The 17032-nt window shown below is 40.0% G+C and overlaps 1 protein-coding gene across 1 annotated transcript in view; it reads right to left on the bottom strand.

Moving 5' to 3' along the window:
* Positions 1-17032, bottom strand: part of GALNTL6 (polypeptide N-acetylgalactosaminyltransferase like 6) — a 435529-nt gene that overhangs the window by 13503 nt on the left and 404994 nt on the right. The window contains exons 9-11 of the mRNA XM_036381717.2: positions 14842-15063; positions 7662-7778; positions 1576-1725 (exon numbers count right to left, since the gene is read on the bottom strand). Of these exons, the coding sequence (XP_036237610.1) occupies positions 1576-1725; positions 7662-7778; positions 14842-15063 (489 nt within the window). The remainder of the gene's footprint in view (positions 1-1575; positions 1726-7661; positions 7779-14841; positions 15064-17032) is intronic.

Below are 17032 nucleotides of genomic sequence, written 5' to 3'. Positions count from 1 at the left end.
AAATTGACCAGCTTGCTGTCAGGTTGCGATTATGGTTAAGAATGTGTCAGTACTTCCATCATAACAAAACTTTGTGCTGTTTCTTGCTGAGATGGAAATGCCTGTCTTGCATTGAGAATTTTTATATGAGCCCTGTCAGCCTCCTGGAAATTAAAAATGAAGCTGTGCAGAGAATTTAATAAAACTTACACTGTGTATTTTTTCCAAATGTCATTTTTTCAGTACCTGCTATATTCTGTCCTCATCAAAGGTGATGAGCCTTACAGAGTGTAGCTCCAGACCTGCATTTTGTCTTATGAACTGGCTATATTGAGCAACAATGAAGTGCTAAGAATATGAAAGCTTTTTGATTTGCAGCTTGGGTAGGCAAAAAGATAAATTGTAAGGGTTTTGAAGCAAGAAGGGATTATTATGGCATTATAAAGTCAGACAGGCAGCAATACAACCACCACAATTTATATCCTCTAAATATCTGCCCCATACATTCTAACTTTCCTACAAGTAATACCTCAGCTTCAAAGAGATTACATTTCTGGAAAATCTTGTGATGGACCTCGATTTGCAACACAAATAAGGTAAAAGGCACAGGCTAATAAGTAGGCACTCAGAAAAAAAGCATCAGGAGAAACCTGTTTTTAATGGATCTGAATTAGTTTTGTACTATATATATATTTAAACTAGAAAACAGTATTGAGGTTTATCTGGCAAAGACCAACTCTTGGTTCTTTGGCCCCAGCTTAAACAAGGTGAAGGGCAAGGCACAATGGTCAAAGAAAACTGGAGCACCTGTGAGAGAAATCCCCAGCGCTTCAGAGAAATCCTTATTCTGAATGAAATACATAGTTCATTAGTGAAATCTTTAATCAAGACAACTTGCTGATAAACTATTAAAAAACCCTAACAACAACAACAACAACAAATCAATAGCATTACCAGGACTTTTTACCACAATTGCAACTCTGACAGTTTCTAGCTTGACCTCCTGTTTTCAGTGATTTATAAAAATGGGCCAAAATTCAGCAGATCAAAATAGTTTCTAAGCTGCTTATCTTTAGTTTATAAACTCCTGCCTCCTTTGGGCTTACAGCAGTGCATTTAATGTTGGGTGGGTTTTTGTTTTTGTTGGGGTTTTTTTGTTTGTTGGTTTGTTTTGGTTTTTTGAGGGAGATTTTCCTGCCACTTATAATCTTTAAAATGTAGTAAAGTACATTTAACTCATGAGCAGCATGTCTTGCTGCTGTCACATTGGATGAAAATATTTCCAACAGTGCCTCTGTTAAAATGACACAAGCATCTTGAAGCGCCAGAATGGTAAAACACCTTTCAGGGAACAGATCCAATACAGACACCCTCCGAGCTGGATCAGATCCATTTTCATTTAAATTTGACCTAAATATCTGAATGCTCAAAAGGAACATGAATATGTTTACAGAGATTACCACAAAATTAAATTGGAATAGGATGTGGTGGATTTTAAAACAGAACTGCTTTTCAACAGGAAAGCACAAGCCTGTGCTAAACTGAATACAGGCTCAAGACAGTCTGAACCTCCGAGAAGCCCACAGTGACTCTGACCTTCCTATAGCTCCAGTGCTGATTTCCCTTCATCCCGTGACAGTCATACAGTGTGACAGGGCTACTGTGCGAGACGGCGTCGAAGCAGAACTTCCTGGTGTGAAGTGGCTCCCCAGGGCGGATGTCTTCTCTCCAACCAAAGGTGAAGAGCTGGGAAAACAATCAGGCAATACAATCATGTATTATTATTGAAAAACGTTTAAAATAACACACACAAGGTTAATGCAGGATGCCCTTTTTTACACACCCCAGATGCTGGTTAAATAGGTCCTGCCTGTGTACGATTCAGTGATGCCAACTGCCTTAATTAAAGTGCATCAGTGGCCATGTAGAATATATCCCAGGAAGGCACAATCCCAATGTCAGGGAAGGAAGAAATCTCCAGTGACACAGTACTGCAGAGAGGAGAGGGGATATGCTGCATTAAAGCCTTCAGTTACTCCAGTTAAAGCAGCACCTGTATGCACCAGGATTTCAGCTCCCTATGACTCAGAAGTCTGCCGCCAGTGATGTTCCTTTAGCCCTCATTTGGGTCTGAACAAGCTGCCCAGAGAGATTTTCCCATCACAGCCTCTCTCCTGTGTTTAATGAGCAGTTTCCTTCTGTTTGTAAGGGACACTGTTACCATAGCTTCTCTCAACTGTCTTTTTCCCCCAAACAACACATGTTAAATGATCTTCATCTTTCTACTTTGAAACCTGTGAGCTACAGGCAGCTTGTCAAAGCCCTTTTTCTCACTGCCTGAGAGGAGTCATGGAGGGTCACAGTTAATAGAGGAATCCTTCTCAATTAGACACCAGCTGTCTGAAGTGATGCTGTGACACTGCAGTCTTTCAATCATTAGATGAAGGTGACAGTTCTGACAGCATCAAATTTAAAGACGTGGAGTGCATTTTCCTTTCCATGGACCTAATCTTGCAGAAAAGAGGTGCAGGCTGTAAATTACTACCTAGAAGCTCTGTCAAGAGCTCTGAGGTTATTTTATTTTCTTTCTTTTTTTTTCATTTTTTGAGTGCTATTCTTCATCTTTCTGCATGACTTTTTACCACAGGAAAAAAAAAAAAAAAGAAACTAACACTGAGAAAGTGAAGCTCTCTTTAAATGAGCAAACTTTGCTAGTAGAAACTGTTCAGCTGAGATGGTTCATGCGCAACTGCATGCAGGCTCATTATCCAGAGAAGCAGCTCCCCAGACTGAATTCAGACTGTCTCCAACACCTCATCTCAGCTTCCTTTTGGCCCTTATCTAGCACCCTGCTCCTCCAGTGTGTACATTCCCTGATAGAAACAGCTATAAACTAAAGCTTAATAAATATCATGTAGGTCTGATCCTGAACAATTCTGTAGTGGTTCCCAGGTTTCAACCTTTTCATTGCTATAGTGATCTTCTTTCCATAGTCTTCCTAAAAGAAACACCTCTTAAAAATATCACATCTTCAATGCTGTACCATCCTCTGAATACCACATTTGAAAGATCTTACTGTCTCTCTTGGCTTATAGGCCCTAAATACAAGCTTATATCAGGATATTTACCTTTTTTTCCCCTGTCTTACTGTAAGCCCTTGTTTGCTCTGTTAGCTGCTGTTACTCCCTATTTATATCTGCATTATAGGTTTTCTAGAGAGTGTTTTCTTAATTTGTCTGTGGTCCTGCTTATTTCTTCCATCTCCCAGAGTGCATTTTACATTTATCTGCAGTAAAATGCAGTGGACAGCTTTACCCTTGTTTTCAAAGCAATTTCTGCTTTTCAAAAGGTTCAATCTTATCCCACTTTTCTTCATGTTTCTTTGAAGCATCATCATGGACTCCCTACAATAACATCATTTCACAAGCAAAGACAGAAGTAAGGTTTGGTACAGAGAAAAAACTACGCTGCTGTTTCTTCAGGAAAAGAGAAGCCTAAGACAATTTTCCTTTAACGAAAAGCCAACAAAAGCCATTTTCTTTATCTTATCCTTTACCTTTCTACAGGCACATAATAAACCTAGAGTTCAAAGTGATGAATAACAAATACCTAGAGGAATGGTGTGGAACAGTGCTTCTGTGATATTCTCCCTCTCATTAGTACTACTGCAGAGAGAGATTCTATTTCAGGACCAGCCTCATCTTTCCCAGTGGGTGGCTCACCAAATTTCTCATTCTGTGCATGAGCTGTGAGCTGAGGGACCAATTTTTGCTGCTCTCTGGACCTTGGCCTGAGGACTAGTACCCCACTGAATGCATCGGTACACCTGAAAGAGCTCAAGCCAGCCTTTAAATCAAATCATACTGATCCAAACTATTCCTTTGCTCTTTTCCACTCTTCTGTGGTTTCTGAAGACTGCCAGGGCTGTGTCCTGTTTGCAAGTCAAGACATGGTAACAGCAGAGGGCTTTTATTCCCTTCCACTGAAAATTAAGATCTGTGGAATACTAGACCTCAATGCTTAGACTAGCTTAAAGTCTTTTTCCTCCTTCTTTATCCTCCCATTTAAAAAAAAATGTTTTATTTTTAAATCAACAAGTATGTCTTCTCTCTAGTGATATTATAAAACCAACCTTTTTAGGCACAGGAACTCAGTTTTAGGACTAAAGAGGAAAAAGAAAAAAAAATCAGAAAAAAGGTTATATTTCTCTATACACCCAATTGGTATTAAGATCTTGCAATTACAGACACAGCATGAAGGTGTACAATCTTTCCAATCTCATAATTCTAAGCTTTCCTCTTTTAAACAGCAATTTCCCTCTAGTTAAAACTGAATCTGGCCAATATAAATATTATCTCCCCGCTGCATAATGTCCAACAATGCTACATGTTATTAGCTGGAGCCCAGAGTATATAATGTTCTGCCTTGCCAGCACTTGTCACTTTGGATTTCATTGCTCCTTTGTTAGGAACAAACTGTGTCAGATTTTACAAGAAATGGCTGAGCCTTTTTGTACCCTTTTTGTACTTCATTCATTTCTGACTGCTTGTTGATTTGAAACAAGCTGCACAAAATTCCCAGACACATCATTCACAGCAGCCTGATTCTTCACCTGCAACACCTGCAACACATGGCACTGCTGTTCACTGTTCCCTGCTGGACCCAGAAACCCTCTGTCCTGTCTCAGTGGATGCTCATTCTCCTCTTTTGCTTTCTCTCATACCAGAGTCTGTAAAACACAGCCCATCCTCTGCGTTTGCAATCAAGCAACCCCTCAGCCCTCATGCTTTGCCTTTTCATGTAGCCGAGCCCTGTCATGCAGTAACTGGGAAATACAGCTTTCCAGCTTCATTTACAATTGGCACAGGGCCTGAAGAATGATTGCCTGATAGAGCCATTGGCCTGGGACTGTCTCTAGGACAAAGGCCCTTTTGATGCCATTAATGCTTTCCAGCCTGGACGTCGCTCAATTACTCGCTGTCTGGCTGGGGTCCGTCAGCTGGCGCTGTGCTTTGACTGTGCCATTACACTTGAGGGGACAACGTGTACCCCCATCCAAAGAAGAAATGCCACGTTTCAGAGCTGGGCTCTGGCTTGAACTATACCTCCCAGTAGAGAAGAAAGAGCTGGGCATTTGCTGAGCCATGTTAGAGATGGTGCCTGTCCACCCATTCCTTGGCAAGGCTGGGGAAATTGATGAGACAGTGATACTTGTAATTTTTCTTTGCTGGTGGTTATCAGTCCAGCAGAGCCTCAGTTTCCCCTGAAGCCAAAAGCTAGCTTTGGGAAGACAGAGATGGATGAATGCAGTGCCATGACATATCCTCCCATCCCTTTTCTTCCCCTCCAGTTCTCAATTTTGGAGAAATTTCCCAAAACCACAGTGACACATCCTCACTTCTCACCAATCTCCTGTTTACCAGAAAGCCTGCGAGCACCCCACAAACCTTTTGACTGCTGCTTGCCAGGGGCTTGCACAGCCCTAAGGTGGAAAGTCATCTTTCTCTCCTGGGATCTGCTAAAGGGCTGTGCTGTGGTGTCTGAGACTGTCAGCTTTTAATTCCTGCCCTGGTAACATGACATGAATCAAGCAGCACAAAGGATCATCTCTGTCTGACACCGACGCCTGTCGCATTGGTCACATTAAGCTATTACTATAGCTTGCCACCGAACTCTGTAAATCTGTACCAAAAGTTACAAGTCCACTTCAGCGCCAATCCATGTTATTCGAAATATAACAATAAAATACTTGATACTTTCATTAATTCTGCTAGTTTCTACTGGTGTACGCAGAACTCATCGAGGCTACAAATTCCGTGAGAACTAAAGAAGGAAGAGGAGCGCTGTGAGGCTGGTCCGGGGCTTGATGCGCCACGGACGAGTGTGACAGCAGCGCAGGGCCGGCCATGAGGGCGGCCGGCCACGAGCGGCGCTGGCCCTGAGCGGGACTCGCCGTGAGGGCCGCCGGCCCTGAGGGGCGGGCGGCCGGTGCCGCGGCGGGCCCGTTCCGCTGGGCCGCGCTGCCCCCTGCCGCACGGCAGCTGCACCGCCGCAGGGCTGAGCCGCTCCCGGGAAGTTTTCCGAGCTCTGCGGCAGTGCCAGAGTATGCGCTGTTCGCCGCCAGCCCGGCGGAGACGATCTGTGCTGTCCCTGGGGCACACGTCGAGCACCCAAGTGCTTGAGGCTTCCCAGCTCTGGTTCTGGGGTCTAAGGAGCTGCCTGGTTGAACTCCCTTCGTGCTAGCTTCACCTACAGATTCTAAGATTCTAAGGAAGTCACTTTGTGTCCCTAGCACAGAAGCAAGACCTTTAGATCCAGTCTGATCCCAAAGGTTGCAGCAGCCTGGAGTATGCTGAAACATGGATTCCTCCCTAACATCTTTCTCCCTTCGTGTCATTTCCCCTTTGTTCCAGCCTTTACTCTTTCGAAGGATATTTCAAGTCTCCCTTTTCTCTGCTAACGTTTTTATTTTCTCACCTTTTCATCCAACTTTTTTTTTCCTTTCTCGTATCTGGCAGCCTCAGCATTCCCCCTCCCTTCTTGAGCAGGGTTTGAAGCTGTGCAGATTTTAAAGCCAGAGAACACTGTGATGCATTTAGTCTGGACCATTCAACTTCTTTCAATTAACTCCCTGAATTACTGTAGGACTTTCAGAAACAAAACAATTATATTTATCTAGTTTTGGCACCCAATCCCCAAGCAGTATCTTTGGTAGCTATCTGAAGAAGTCTTTTTTCAACAACTTCTTTTTCTGGGCCATGTTGTCACTTACCTGAATTGAGATAATCCTTCAGCTTCTTGGTTTCATGCACTTGCAGCTCTCCTCCTGCATCCTCAGAGCATGCTTTTTTTACCTCAGCACTTCAAATACCCCTCAGAACTCCTCTCTCTGAGCTGATAAGTTTTTACAAAGTGTCGTGTGACTGCCATACCACACTGTTGTGTGACATACCAGGTAATTTTTCTCCTCAGCATTACAAATCTTTTACTAATCAAGGACCTTTTCCTTGCTCACTAAATTTGCTAATAAATGGTTAGGTTGTAGTTTTCATTTGGATTCTCCTTGCTCACACTGGCAAGACCCACGGCCTGTAAGTCATGATCCCTTTCCTATGGCGCTCACAATTAGTAAAAATTAGAGCTCTTTTCCTCCATGCTCCTGACAACTAATAGTTTTCTACCTAACCAACCTAAATAAAAGCTTTTTTTGAGTCTTTATAATTCCTTGTCTTTTGAAATGCTTTTTTGCTTGCTTTTACCCATTTATCTCACTTATGCCTCATATTTGTTTAAAATAGAACTGCTTATTGAGATAAAAGCATAAAAACAGACAATGACTGGAGCTGTAAAAGGCCTGGTACTATAGTTAAAATATTTTCAGGTAGCTCAACCAAAATCAACATGTTTTCATGACATGGTGGTAGAGAATGGGGCCTCAAAAAGCTCTCTGGGCACTGCAATTCCTTTTGGAAATGAAGATGGCTCAGGTGGCTGTTGGAATTTCTGAAGTTATGTTAAGGAGTACTTTGTAAAAGCCATGAAGGTCAGGATTAATTCAAAAATTATTTCTACACTCTGTTTTATCTTAAGAATAGGAGAAGCCCTCAGGAAATGTTTAAAAACTGGCAAAGAGAAGCAACAATGTTACCTTGATTTCCTCTTTCCACCATTAAAATAAATACCTGTTCATGTGACCATGTGCGTTCTGAGCCGTCCTTCACACAGATGTCCAGCCTCAGCTCCGTCCCTGTGGCTCCGTGTTTGCTGTCCACACACAGGTTGGCTGCCACGTTTCGAATCTGCAAATCCGAGCAGCAACATTTCACATTAAACTGGGCTGCAGAATGGAGCTTTCAGCATCAGGGGGTTAGGGGTTTAGCTCTGAAGGACTTGAGATTGACTATCAGTTAGTAAAACTGGTAAGAATTACTTTTTACAGGGTAGAGAGCTGTGTCCTGGTATGAACTACTCTTTATAGGAGCAGCTTCAGAAGAAGCAAAGTTTGAAATATTCTGCTTAACAAATGAAAGGTAGGTCTTATGAAATACCTTCACGCAAAAAAACCACAACAACCTAAAGAGAACTTCAAAGCTTGTCTGACTGCTTCTCCCATCCTATGAGAGCAAGAGAGATCAACAGTATTAGAAGGAACTGATTTCTGTATGAGTCTCTCCCAGGCATGGGAGTAGTCAGCATGCATAGAAATTCAGGCATGCCCTGCTCCAATCCATGCTCTTACTTTGACACAATACCACCATTGTAGATAAGGTCACACATTACTCCCTGAAGTGCATAAAATTAAAAAGTACTTAACAAGTCTGCACTGAAACTTAGGCTTTTAAAAAGTACTTAACAAATCTGTACTGAAACCTATGCTTACCCATGGAGGTTCCTCCTGCATGCCTGCTGCAAACATTGCAGTGTAACTTGTTCTTAAAAGGAAAATCTTGTTCTTGAGGCTGAAGCAACTGAGTAATAATTAATCTATGACTATCAATCATACCAGTTATGTACAACTGCTGACATGTAAATTTTCTCTGAAACGTTGAGTTGAAAAGTAGATTTGCCCAGTGCCACCAAAAAGAGCAAAATCCTAACTTTGTGTTGCAAATCCATGCACATTTCTCCTTGAGTTCCTTAGCTGGGCTAGTTAAAAATCCTTTAGACACCTCCATAATGAAAGGAATTTCTTAAAAAAACTTACCCTCTCAATGAGATAAACAGAAACTGAGTAACCAGAGTGCACGGAAACACGCCAAATTCTAGACATATACTATATAGAAAGCAGCTGCATATTTTGACATTCTGGATGCTACTTTGATCCTTTTTAAAAAGAAAGCTAGATGCTTTCTAGAATGGAGATACAACTGAGTAGTCATATGTGCTTTTTCATGAAAAATACTTTAGAAGTCACTGCTGTTGCCATAATATGCCTAACAAACGTACACATTGCCACTGCAACACATCCTCACACACATCCTAAGGATGCAAAACTTCACAGCATTGCACAAAACATTGCGAGGAAGGGAAATCCTTGTGCATGCCAGACACATGCCAGAGCCACTCTGCTCTTTTTCTGATTCTGCAGGAGTGGGATCCAGTGTATTAACCATGCTCAAGTAAGATTTACACAGATGGGAACGCAACAGGTAGTGAGAAAATGTAAAAACTGTAAAATGTAAAAACTCTCAGGAAAGGTTTCAGGAGGTGCATTTGTTTAGCTTAGAAAATTGCAGACTGGGCAAAAGATGGGGGAGCATCAGTTTGAACAACTGCCTCCAGGAACCTTTGATCCTTCACCAGGGCTCAGAGAAACATTAAAAAAAAAAAATTGGACCAGCCCAGTCCTAGGATATTTTTTGTTTTTTCAATACAATAAAAGTTGCTAAAGATGAGGTAAAACACTAGCTGTTCATACACACAATGAGATACAGAAATCCAGCACTGGGCAGACCCACAGTAAAAAAAATGAAAGGTGATTAGTTCTCAACAACCTTCATTTTAATATTACCCAGCAAAAGAGGCAGGAAAGAAAAATGAGGGGAATAGAATTTAATGATCTATTTTTAAAGTTTCATGTGAAATAACTTCTCAGAGTATAATTTTTTTGGAGAACGTTCAATCATTTCTCAATGCACTTAAATTTCCATTGTATAGATAAAGATTTCTGGTCTAATAGAAAATTTAATGATACATCAGTTCAGTTCTTACAGCATGCAAGTTAATTAAAATGGAACTGCTAACAATTGCCATTAATAATTGGGTATATTTATGTGACTCAGAATTGTAAAATGACAGTGAATACACTCCACATCCAATTAATGCTTAGTGCATTAAAAGGCTTTCATAATTTTGTCTCGATGGCATCGCTCCATCCCAGTCTCTCTCATTTGGACTGTGTAGTAAATGTGTTCAGTCCATTTCTGGAAAAGGCTTGGAAGCTACATTTAGTTCTTTCACTGCTGGAATCTGTCTCACATTCTTTATTTCCTGTCCTCTTCCCTCTACTCCTGGAAGGTTTGCTTGAGTTAGTTTTTCCTCTGTTTTTTGCAGCTTACATGTTAGCTCATCCTTTTTTTGTTTCATCCTTTCAGCTGCAGAGGGGTCATGGTTTGTTTTCTGTTTTCTTTTTGTAATAAGGCATTTCAGTCAAGTCTGTGCTTTTGTTCTCTGGCATTTCTGTGTGGCCTTGGCAGTTACTAGAAACTGAACCGAGCCATCATGCCAGAGCCAGAGCCACGGGGAACATTCTGCCAAGCATCAGCACCACACAGCCTGCAAATCCCCTAAGATGCTTTCATGGATAAAGGAAGGAAAGCAGAAGCACAGGGTTTTTTTCTTCTCATTTATACACCAATATGCTTTTGAACTGCTTTGTCTCCAGTCACACAGCACAATGGATTTAGAATTTTTAAGATTATGAGATACAACTAGAAAACAAATAGCTAGTGATCCTAACATGTTTCCAACATTCCTATTTGTGAAATTGTAAGACCAGGGATGAACAGGAGACAGATTTTATCAGCCATGAAGGTAAGGCATTGAGTTGCTACATACAAAACTTTTTTGCTCAGCCTTAAATGCCATCATTTGTACACACAGATAAGGACACAGGAAAACCATGTTTCCAAGGACTTCTATGTATGCACTGACAAGGATGGTAAGTGGTGATATTAAAGGCTATTTCAGAATTAAACAAATTCTGATAAAAGCACAGGATGCTATCTCTAAGTCATCATACATACTTAGTTCTTGAAATGCCACCCTAACTCCCTATGGGCACTGTAGTCCTTGCAGAGAGCAGATGAGGTGTAGAAGCATAGCGAATACAGCCTCATAGAGACCAGAGTTATACTGACCAATATTCTTTGGTAATTCTAAAACTCTACAACTTTTCCCAGGCAAATGAGTTCCTGCAAGACTTGCTGTTGAGGTAGTAGCTGATGTCCTGGCTCCTGCAGCCTTGCCCCACCTGCCCTGGAGCCAGGCTGTCACCCAGGTGTAACTCACTTCACCCTTCATGGAGCCTGGGAGTGGTGACCCAGAGTGGGAGAGCCAAACTCCCAGGGGTTCTGGGAGCTGCCCTGCATGCTCACCATGACATGATATTCTCTGTGCCAAAAGCAGAAAGAGGGAAAGTGTAGCAATCTAAAGACTTTTTGAGAATGTTCAATCATTTCTCAATTTGAGAACAAATAGAATATTGTATGTTCAATATCGTCATTTGTGAACAATGACTGTGGAGATGGTGTTAGGACAATGCTTACGGATACAGCAACAACAAAAGCACCTTGTACTATCAGTTTATGTGATACTCTCCCCTACATCTGATTTAGTGCCTTAAAAATGAAAATGGATTTAACTCTTAGAAGACATTAGCAGTATTCATTTATGTTACTTTTCTTTTGTATGAGCAGCACTTAGAGCCAGTTTTAGTGCACTGCTTACATACTCAGATAACCCTAGGGCCATCAATGTCTATGGATTAAATATATAAAAATGAGCCACTTCTTCTGTCAACCAATACAGAGTAATTTTAGAACTATTTATCCTTTGTGTGAGCCATGAAAAAGAAAAAGTCAAAGGTAAAGAAGTCAAGCACTGCCAAAAACCCCACTGAAGAAACACGGGACTCTTACTCAGTGTGACATTGATCCTGATAAAAGAATTTGAACAGTCCAGCTGTGCAGCACTCGGTCTGTGCAGGGTGGGGTTATATTGCTTTTGTTCATCAGATGTGTGACACTTGCTGGGCTCAGACTGACTCATTAAGGGTATGAGGATGACACATTTTAAAAGAAGGAAAATAACTGAAAGAGAAGTTAGTCAGCTCTTAGGCTTTCTTCTTTTTTCAAATGTGCCACATTGACTTTATATGCCACATTTTCATGGCAGTGCTGTAAAAATCCATGAGTTGGGGGCTGAGAAAGGAATACTCTCAGGTTCTACAGCTTAGCACTGCTGCACTGACTGAGACATTTCCTCATTAAATTATTGAAGTTCATGTAACAGCAAGTGAAACCAAGATTAAATAATTCCCTTTTGACTGAATAAAAACTTTTTTTTGCATCACCTTGACTATAGAATTCATGAAATCTAAAATAAATGACAATGTCTGATATTATATGATTGATTTAATGCAAAATATGTTTTCAAAGATGCTGGAAGCTGTGATATCTGCACAATATACTCATGCTGGATCACAGCTTGTAAATTCATGAGCACTTCCTAAGAAAACACCTTGTGGCAAATTCACACCTATTGTTTTAGGTAGGACTTCAAATTCACATTACAAATATATTATTCTGCCTTTAAAAAAGCATGGGATGGATATTACTGTTTTCAACTTGTACCAGACTTTCTAGAATATTCAAAAGAGTAAGAACAAAACCTAATTGAAAATGTTCCTCTTTTCCACAGTGGAAAAGAGTACAGTTACGTCACTCAAACAGAGAAGCACCAGTCTCACCAACCTTAATCTATCTGGATTTGCTGTTACATTGCTCTACTGCACATATTTCAGATGTTACATGGCAGAACAGATTATCAAGGGTATGTAGACCCTGCCAGCTACAGGGACAAAGGCACAAACACACATAAGATATAAGACCATGATAAGTGTAGAAAAAAACCTGCTTTTCGTTTTTGTTTTCAAAATGTCCTTATTTTCTATCATAAACAGATTTTTTCAAGAAATGTAAGAGTCAGATTTTAAATAAATGTGTTTGCAAAAAAAGAGGAGCTGAGCAGAGGCTGTTTAAGAGACGTCTGCTTTCACACCACATGCTTTTACTAGCTAGATATCAAAATGCTAGAGTCAAATTTGTCTGTGTACTTCATTGTTTACTCTTTATCAGACTGGCACAGGCAGTCTGATATAAAGTATTTCCAAATGGAAGCAGAGAGGGTACTAAATGACAGTCAGTATTGGCACAGACTTTTGGTGTGTATAATCAGCAAGGTTTCAAGAGCTGAGTGATTCCTACAAAGCAATAACGTTACAGTCTGCTTCCCTCTTTCAGCTTCTCACAGCCACTGACCTTCAAGGTCTTTCAAGGTCCTTGCAAGTGCCAACAAATTAATTAAAACTGCACAGGAATGTGACAATCTCAGGAAAAACAAGAGAAGGAGGGCTGATAGTTCTCTTCCTGTCATTTTAGAGAAAGTATGTTTTAGACAAAAAAGAAAATCTTTGTCCTTCCTAAGAACTTAGTAAATGCTTTTAAGGCACAGATTTCACACCATTGGTATGATTTTGATTTACTGTTAAAATACTTGGGTTTATGCAGAGATTATATTAATATTGCTGTGAAAAGAATGAATACCTGAATCACAAGCTTCTCCTCTTAGACCCTCTTGATTGAGTTAAGGATTGTCCAGCTGGCCAGAGAAATTACACATCTCCTGATCCCAGTCCTCCAAGGACGCCCATGTATAAATATGAAAGATGGTGAAGGAAGATCACAGTAGGAGTCACAGCAATCTGATCCAGCCTGACTTCTACTGATAAATTCCTTACCTCTCACTACACATTCATCTCATAAAGTGGGCAGCAGCATCAAAAAGAAGAAACTTTAACAACAAAGGAATTCATTACTGCCAAGAAGTAGCAAACAGTATGACACATATAAATTGGAGTTTTTTGAACATCTGTAACTGATCGCTTATAAAGAAGAATTAAGAATTGCTAGTACCAGAGAAATATATTTTAGAAATCTCACTATGAGGTAATTTGCCTTTCTAAATATAAATTCTGGAGAATAGTAGAGGTTCCTATGTTTAGAAGTCTATGGTCCAGTCTTGACCACTGGGAATATGCAGACTTGTGCCTGATCTTACCAAATGTTTTGGTCAAAGTTTCAACTTCAGCCTCTGGTTTCAAATATGAAAGTTAATTTTCTGACAGCCCCAAGAATATACACAAAAAATCAGAAAAGGCTAGAACTCACAGTACAGATATTCCTATAGTTTTTAAAAAGTAGCACAATACACTGGAAGAGTGAAACTTTCTTTATATATCTTAATAAACTGAGAGGAAAGAGCTTTCTGCACATCTATCCATGGTGTGAAGCTGCTGTAGTTTTGGGGGCAAAAGCCACAGCAATTTTTCAGTGGAACTAAGGAAGCAATTTCCTCTCATGGCTCTCCTTGTGTTCTCATTTCTTCTGCACAAAACAAACTGTCAAAGCAAGGTTTGCTACAGCTCTGCTCTTCACAAAGGTCTGAATGCAGAACATCTTTGATCACAGCTGGCTGTTTGCTCAGCCCTTGCTCTGCAGTGATGCTATTGTGGTCTCTCCCTCCTCTCGTCCATCAATGGAGAAATTGTATTTGTCTGCTACTGGTACTCAGGGATGACAGCACCTACGGAATTCATAGAACAGCTGAGCAAGATCAGTCATTTTAAAAGGAAAGTATCCAGGCTTTGCTTTTCACATTTCACGTGTGAGCAAACCTAACTCCATCTGCACACAACTGTCCTTGTAAGGACAGCAGGAGTTATGCCAGTAGATATGCAAAAAATCCCAAGCAGTGACTTCAGACCTACTTTTTACTAAGGTGATTCTCCGAATCTCAAATCTTCTGTGACATGCAGTAATGAGTGCTACATACTTTTTTACTCATTCTTGTCCTCATTGTGCATACATCATATGCCCTCTACACACAAAGTTGAAATGAGTTACAAAAGCAACAGTGATAGCTCTAAGATAGTTCTCATTTTAACAGATAGTTCAGGGACTGTTTTAACCTCTGTGAACTTCCTTAATAACACTACTTAACATCAGGTTTACTCTCATTTAATAGTTTTAATTTCCCTCAATCTAAAATGTTGGATTCATTTAAATTCAATCTATTCCTCACCTCCCCCCAGGCAGCAGGTGGAGGTTCCACAGGAGGGTAATATTTGGGGACATCCCAAGCCACTGCAGCCATGAACCACTTGAAATCTTTACACTTGAGGTGCTTGCGCAGCTCCTTCTGGGCAGAGATGTCACCAGTGGAGAGATGTCTGTACTCAGGCCGTCGCTGGTAAATGTACTCTGCAAACTCATCCATCCACGTCTCGGCCACTCGCTTCAGGTTCTGTGGGGCACAAAAAAGAGTAAACATTAATTTCCTCATGTTTTGAGTGAATGATATTCATAACAGGGAAATGTAAAACTAAACAAAACAAGAAATCAGCATTCCACACAATTTTTAAACTTAGCTGGTCTCATTTCTCAGTCTTAAAACCTGGAAGAGGTCCAGTAACCGTATGCTATCTTTATTGCACTGTTGAGCAAACACTACAGAGTACTAACTACCTTGCTTTCCTGCTGGCTCTGTGAGAGACAGCCTTCATCTTTTGAACATCTTATTTTCCTTCACATTCTTTATGCACATTCTTCATATGAGTTTTTGATTAATGATGGATGTTGAACAAAAATTTCCTTTCTGCTGCTTACATCGGCCCCTGTTTTTTCAGACCTGCTAATGTGGAAGAATGGTTCAAATTCTTCCTTCTGATGTATTTCACTTTGCATTTGAAAGGCATCTGAATTTCAATCTGTCATGATACTGCTTAGTCACCAAGCAATTCCTACCTAAATTTTAGGGTGAGATCTTACAGGTGAATGTTTGGGGGCAAGCAACCCTGAAGAGGAATTGATCTGAAGAAAAAGACCAATCCTCGAATAGGAGCCACAACAACCTGTGGCTTTCTGCACTCACTCATCCTGTGAACATATCTAAGACTATTTAGGTTCCATGAAACCCAGTTCTGGCTGTGTTTCACAAAGTTCATTTTTGTTGGCATTTTATAGGAAACAGAGTTACCTATTTTGCTGCATAAGAATTTATTCAAATTATAATTAATTAAATTAGCTGCCTCAAATTATAAAATAAAACAAATACCATTGCAAAGAAAAGTTCTGGGTAGACTGAAATGATATATTTTATTGTTATTTACCACCAAGAAGGGGGCATTTTTTTCTGTATTTTTTGTTTGATTTTAAAATTCCTCCTGTAACTCAATCCACACAAATTTATATGCAGATGTTGTAGTGGAGTCTGGGCTTGGTCTATTCTGTATTGCCACAGCTACCCAATAACCTTTTATCCCACCAACAAAGCAACATCTCTCTGGATGACTTTGAGACACTAGGGTGTTCTTATTGCTTTGATTGTAAAAACAAGATAATCAAGTTTTATAATATTCTTTTTATAGAACACTAACTACAAAATGCTGAGATTCACTCTGTAATAAGCTGGAGGACAACATACATCTGATTACCATCAACATAAGGTAATGTTTCTTTTCAGAACATTCTCTACATCTAAGTAAGCTGGATTCATACTCTGACTTACCTTCAAGATTCACTGGAAAATTCTTTTCCTGAATTTTATTAATCTGTGTATACTAAATGTCTCTGAACTAATAAGGCTTATCTGAATACAAAGACAGCAAGACACAGAACAAAGGAAGCACTTTTAGCTGACACTGCAAGATAAGTTTCTGTGTACTTTCTCTCTGTGAAGCAAGTATGCTAAACCTGCAGGGATAAAGCAAGTAACATTAAAGCAGTGTAAGAATTCACAACACTCATATCCTTATTCAAAAATGGCTTGAGCTCCACGTAAGTTTGACTTGTGCTGTAATTTCATGAAGACCTAAATAACTTTACAAGAAATTAGAATTCAAGAACAGGAACTGGGTAGGACAATGAAAACCAGAAAAAAATCAAGAACGTCATCTAAATGACAATCTCACTTTTCTAGCAGAAAACCTGTAACACAGAATTTTTCTGACACATAAAAATATTATGTGATGAGATTTTGTACATGAGGCAAAAAAATATTATTAGGAACATTAAACAAAAATACAAAATAATGAAAATATGTGTGATTTCTAGCATAACTTTCACTGCAATGCTGCATACCTAATTTGCTACAAATGCAAATGCAGTTTAGGACTGTTCTATAAAATAGTTTTTTGCAATCACTTCTTCTGATAGGATTTAAAAACCATACTATAAAAAGAGCCATACAGTGAATGTACAGTAAAAAATAAAAA

This window comes from Molothrus ater, chromosome 4 (genome assembly GCF_012460135.2).
Source record: "Molothrus ater isolate BHLD 08-10-18 breed brown headed cowbird chromosome 4, BPBGC_Mater_1.1, whole genome shotgun sequence".
In the NCBI taxonomy this organism is placed as follows: Eukaryota; Metazoa; Chordata; class Aves; order Passeriformes; family Icteridae; genus Molothrus; species Molothrus ater.
The sequence above is the reverse complement of the archived record's forward strand: the minus strand, read 5'-3'. Positions and strand labels throughout refer to the sequence as shown.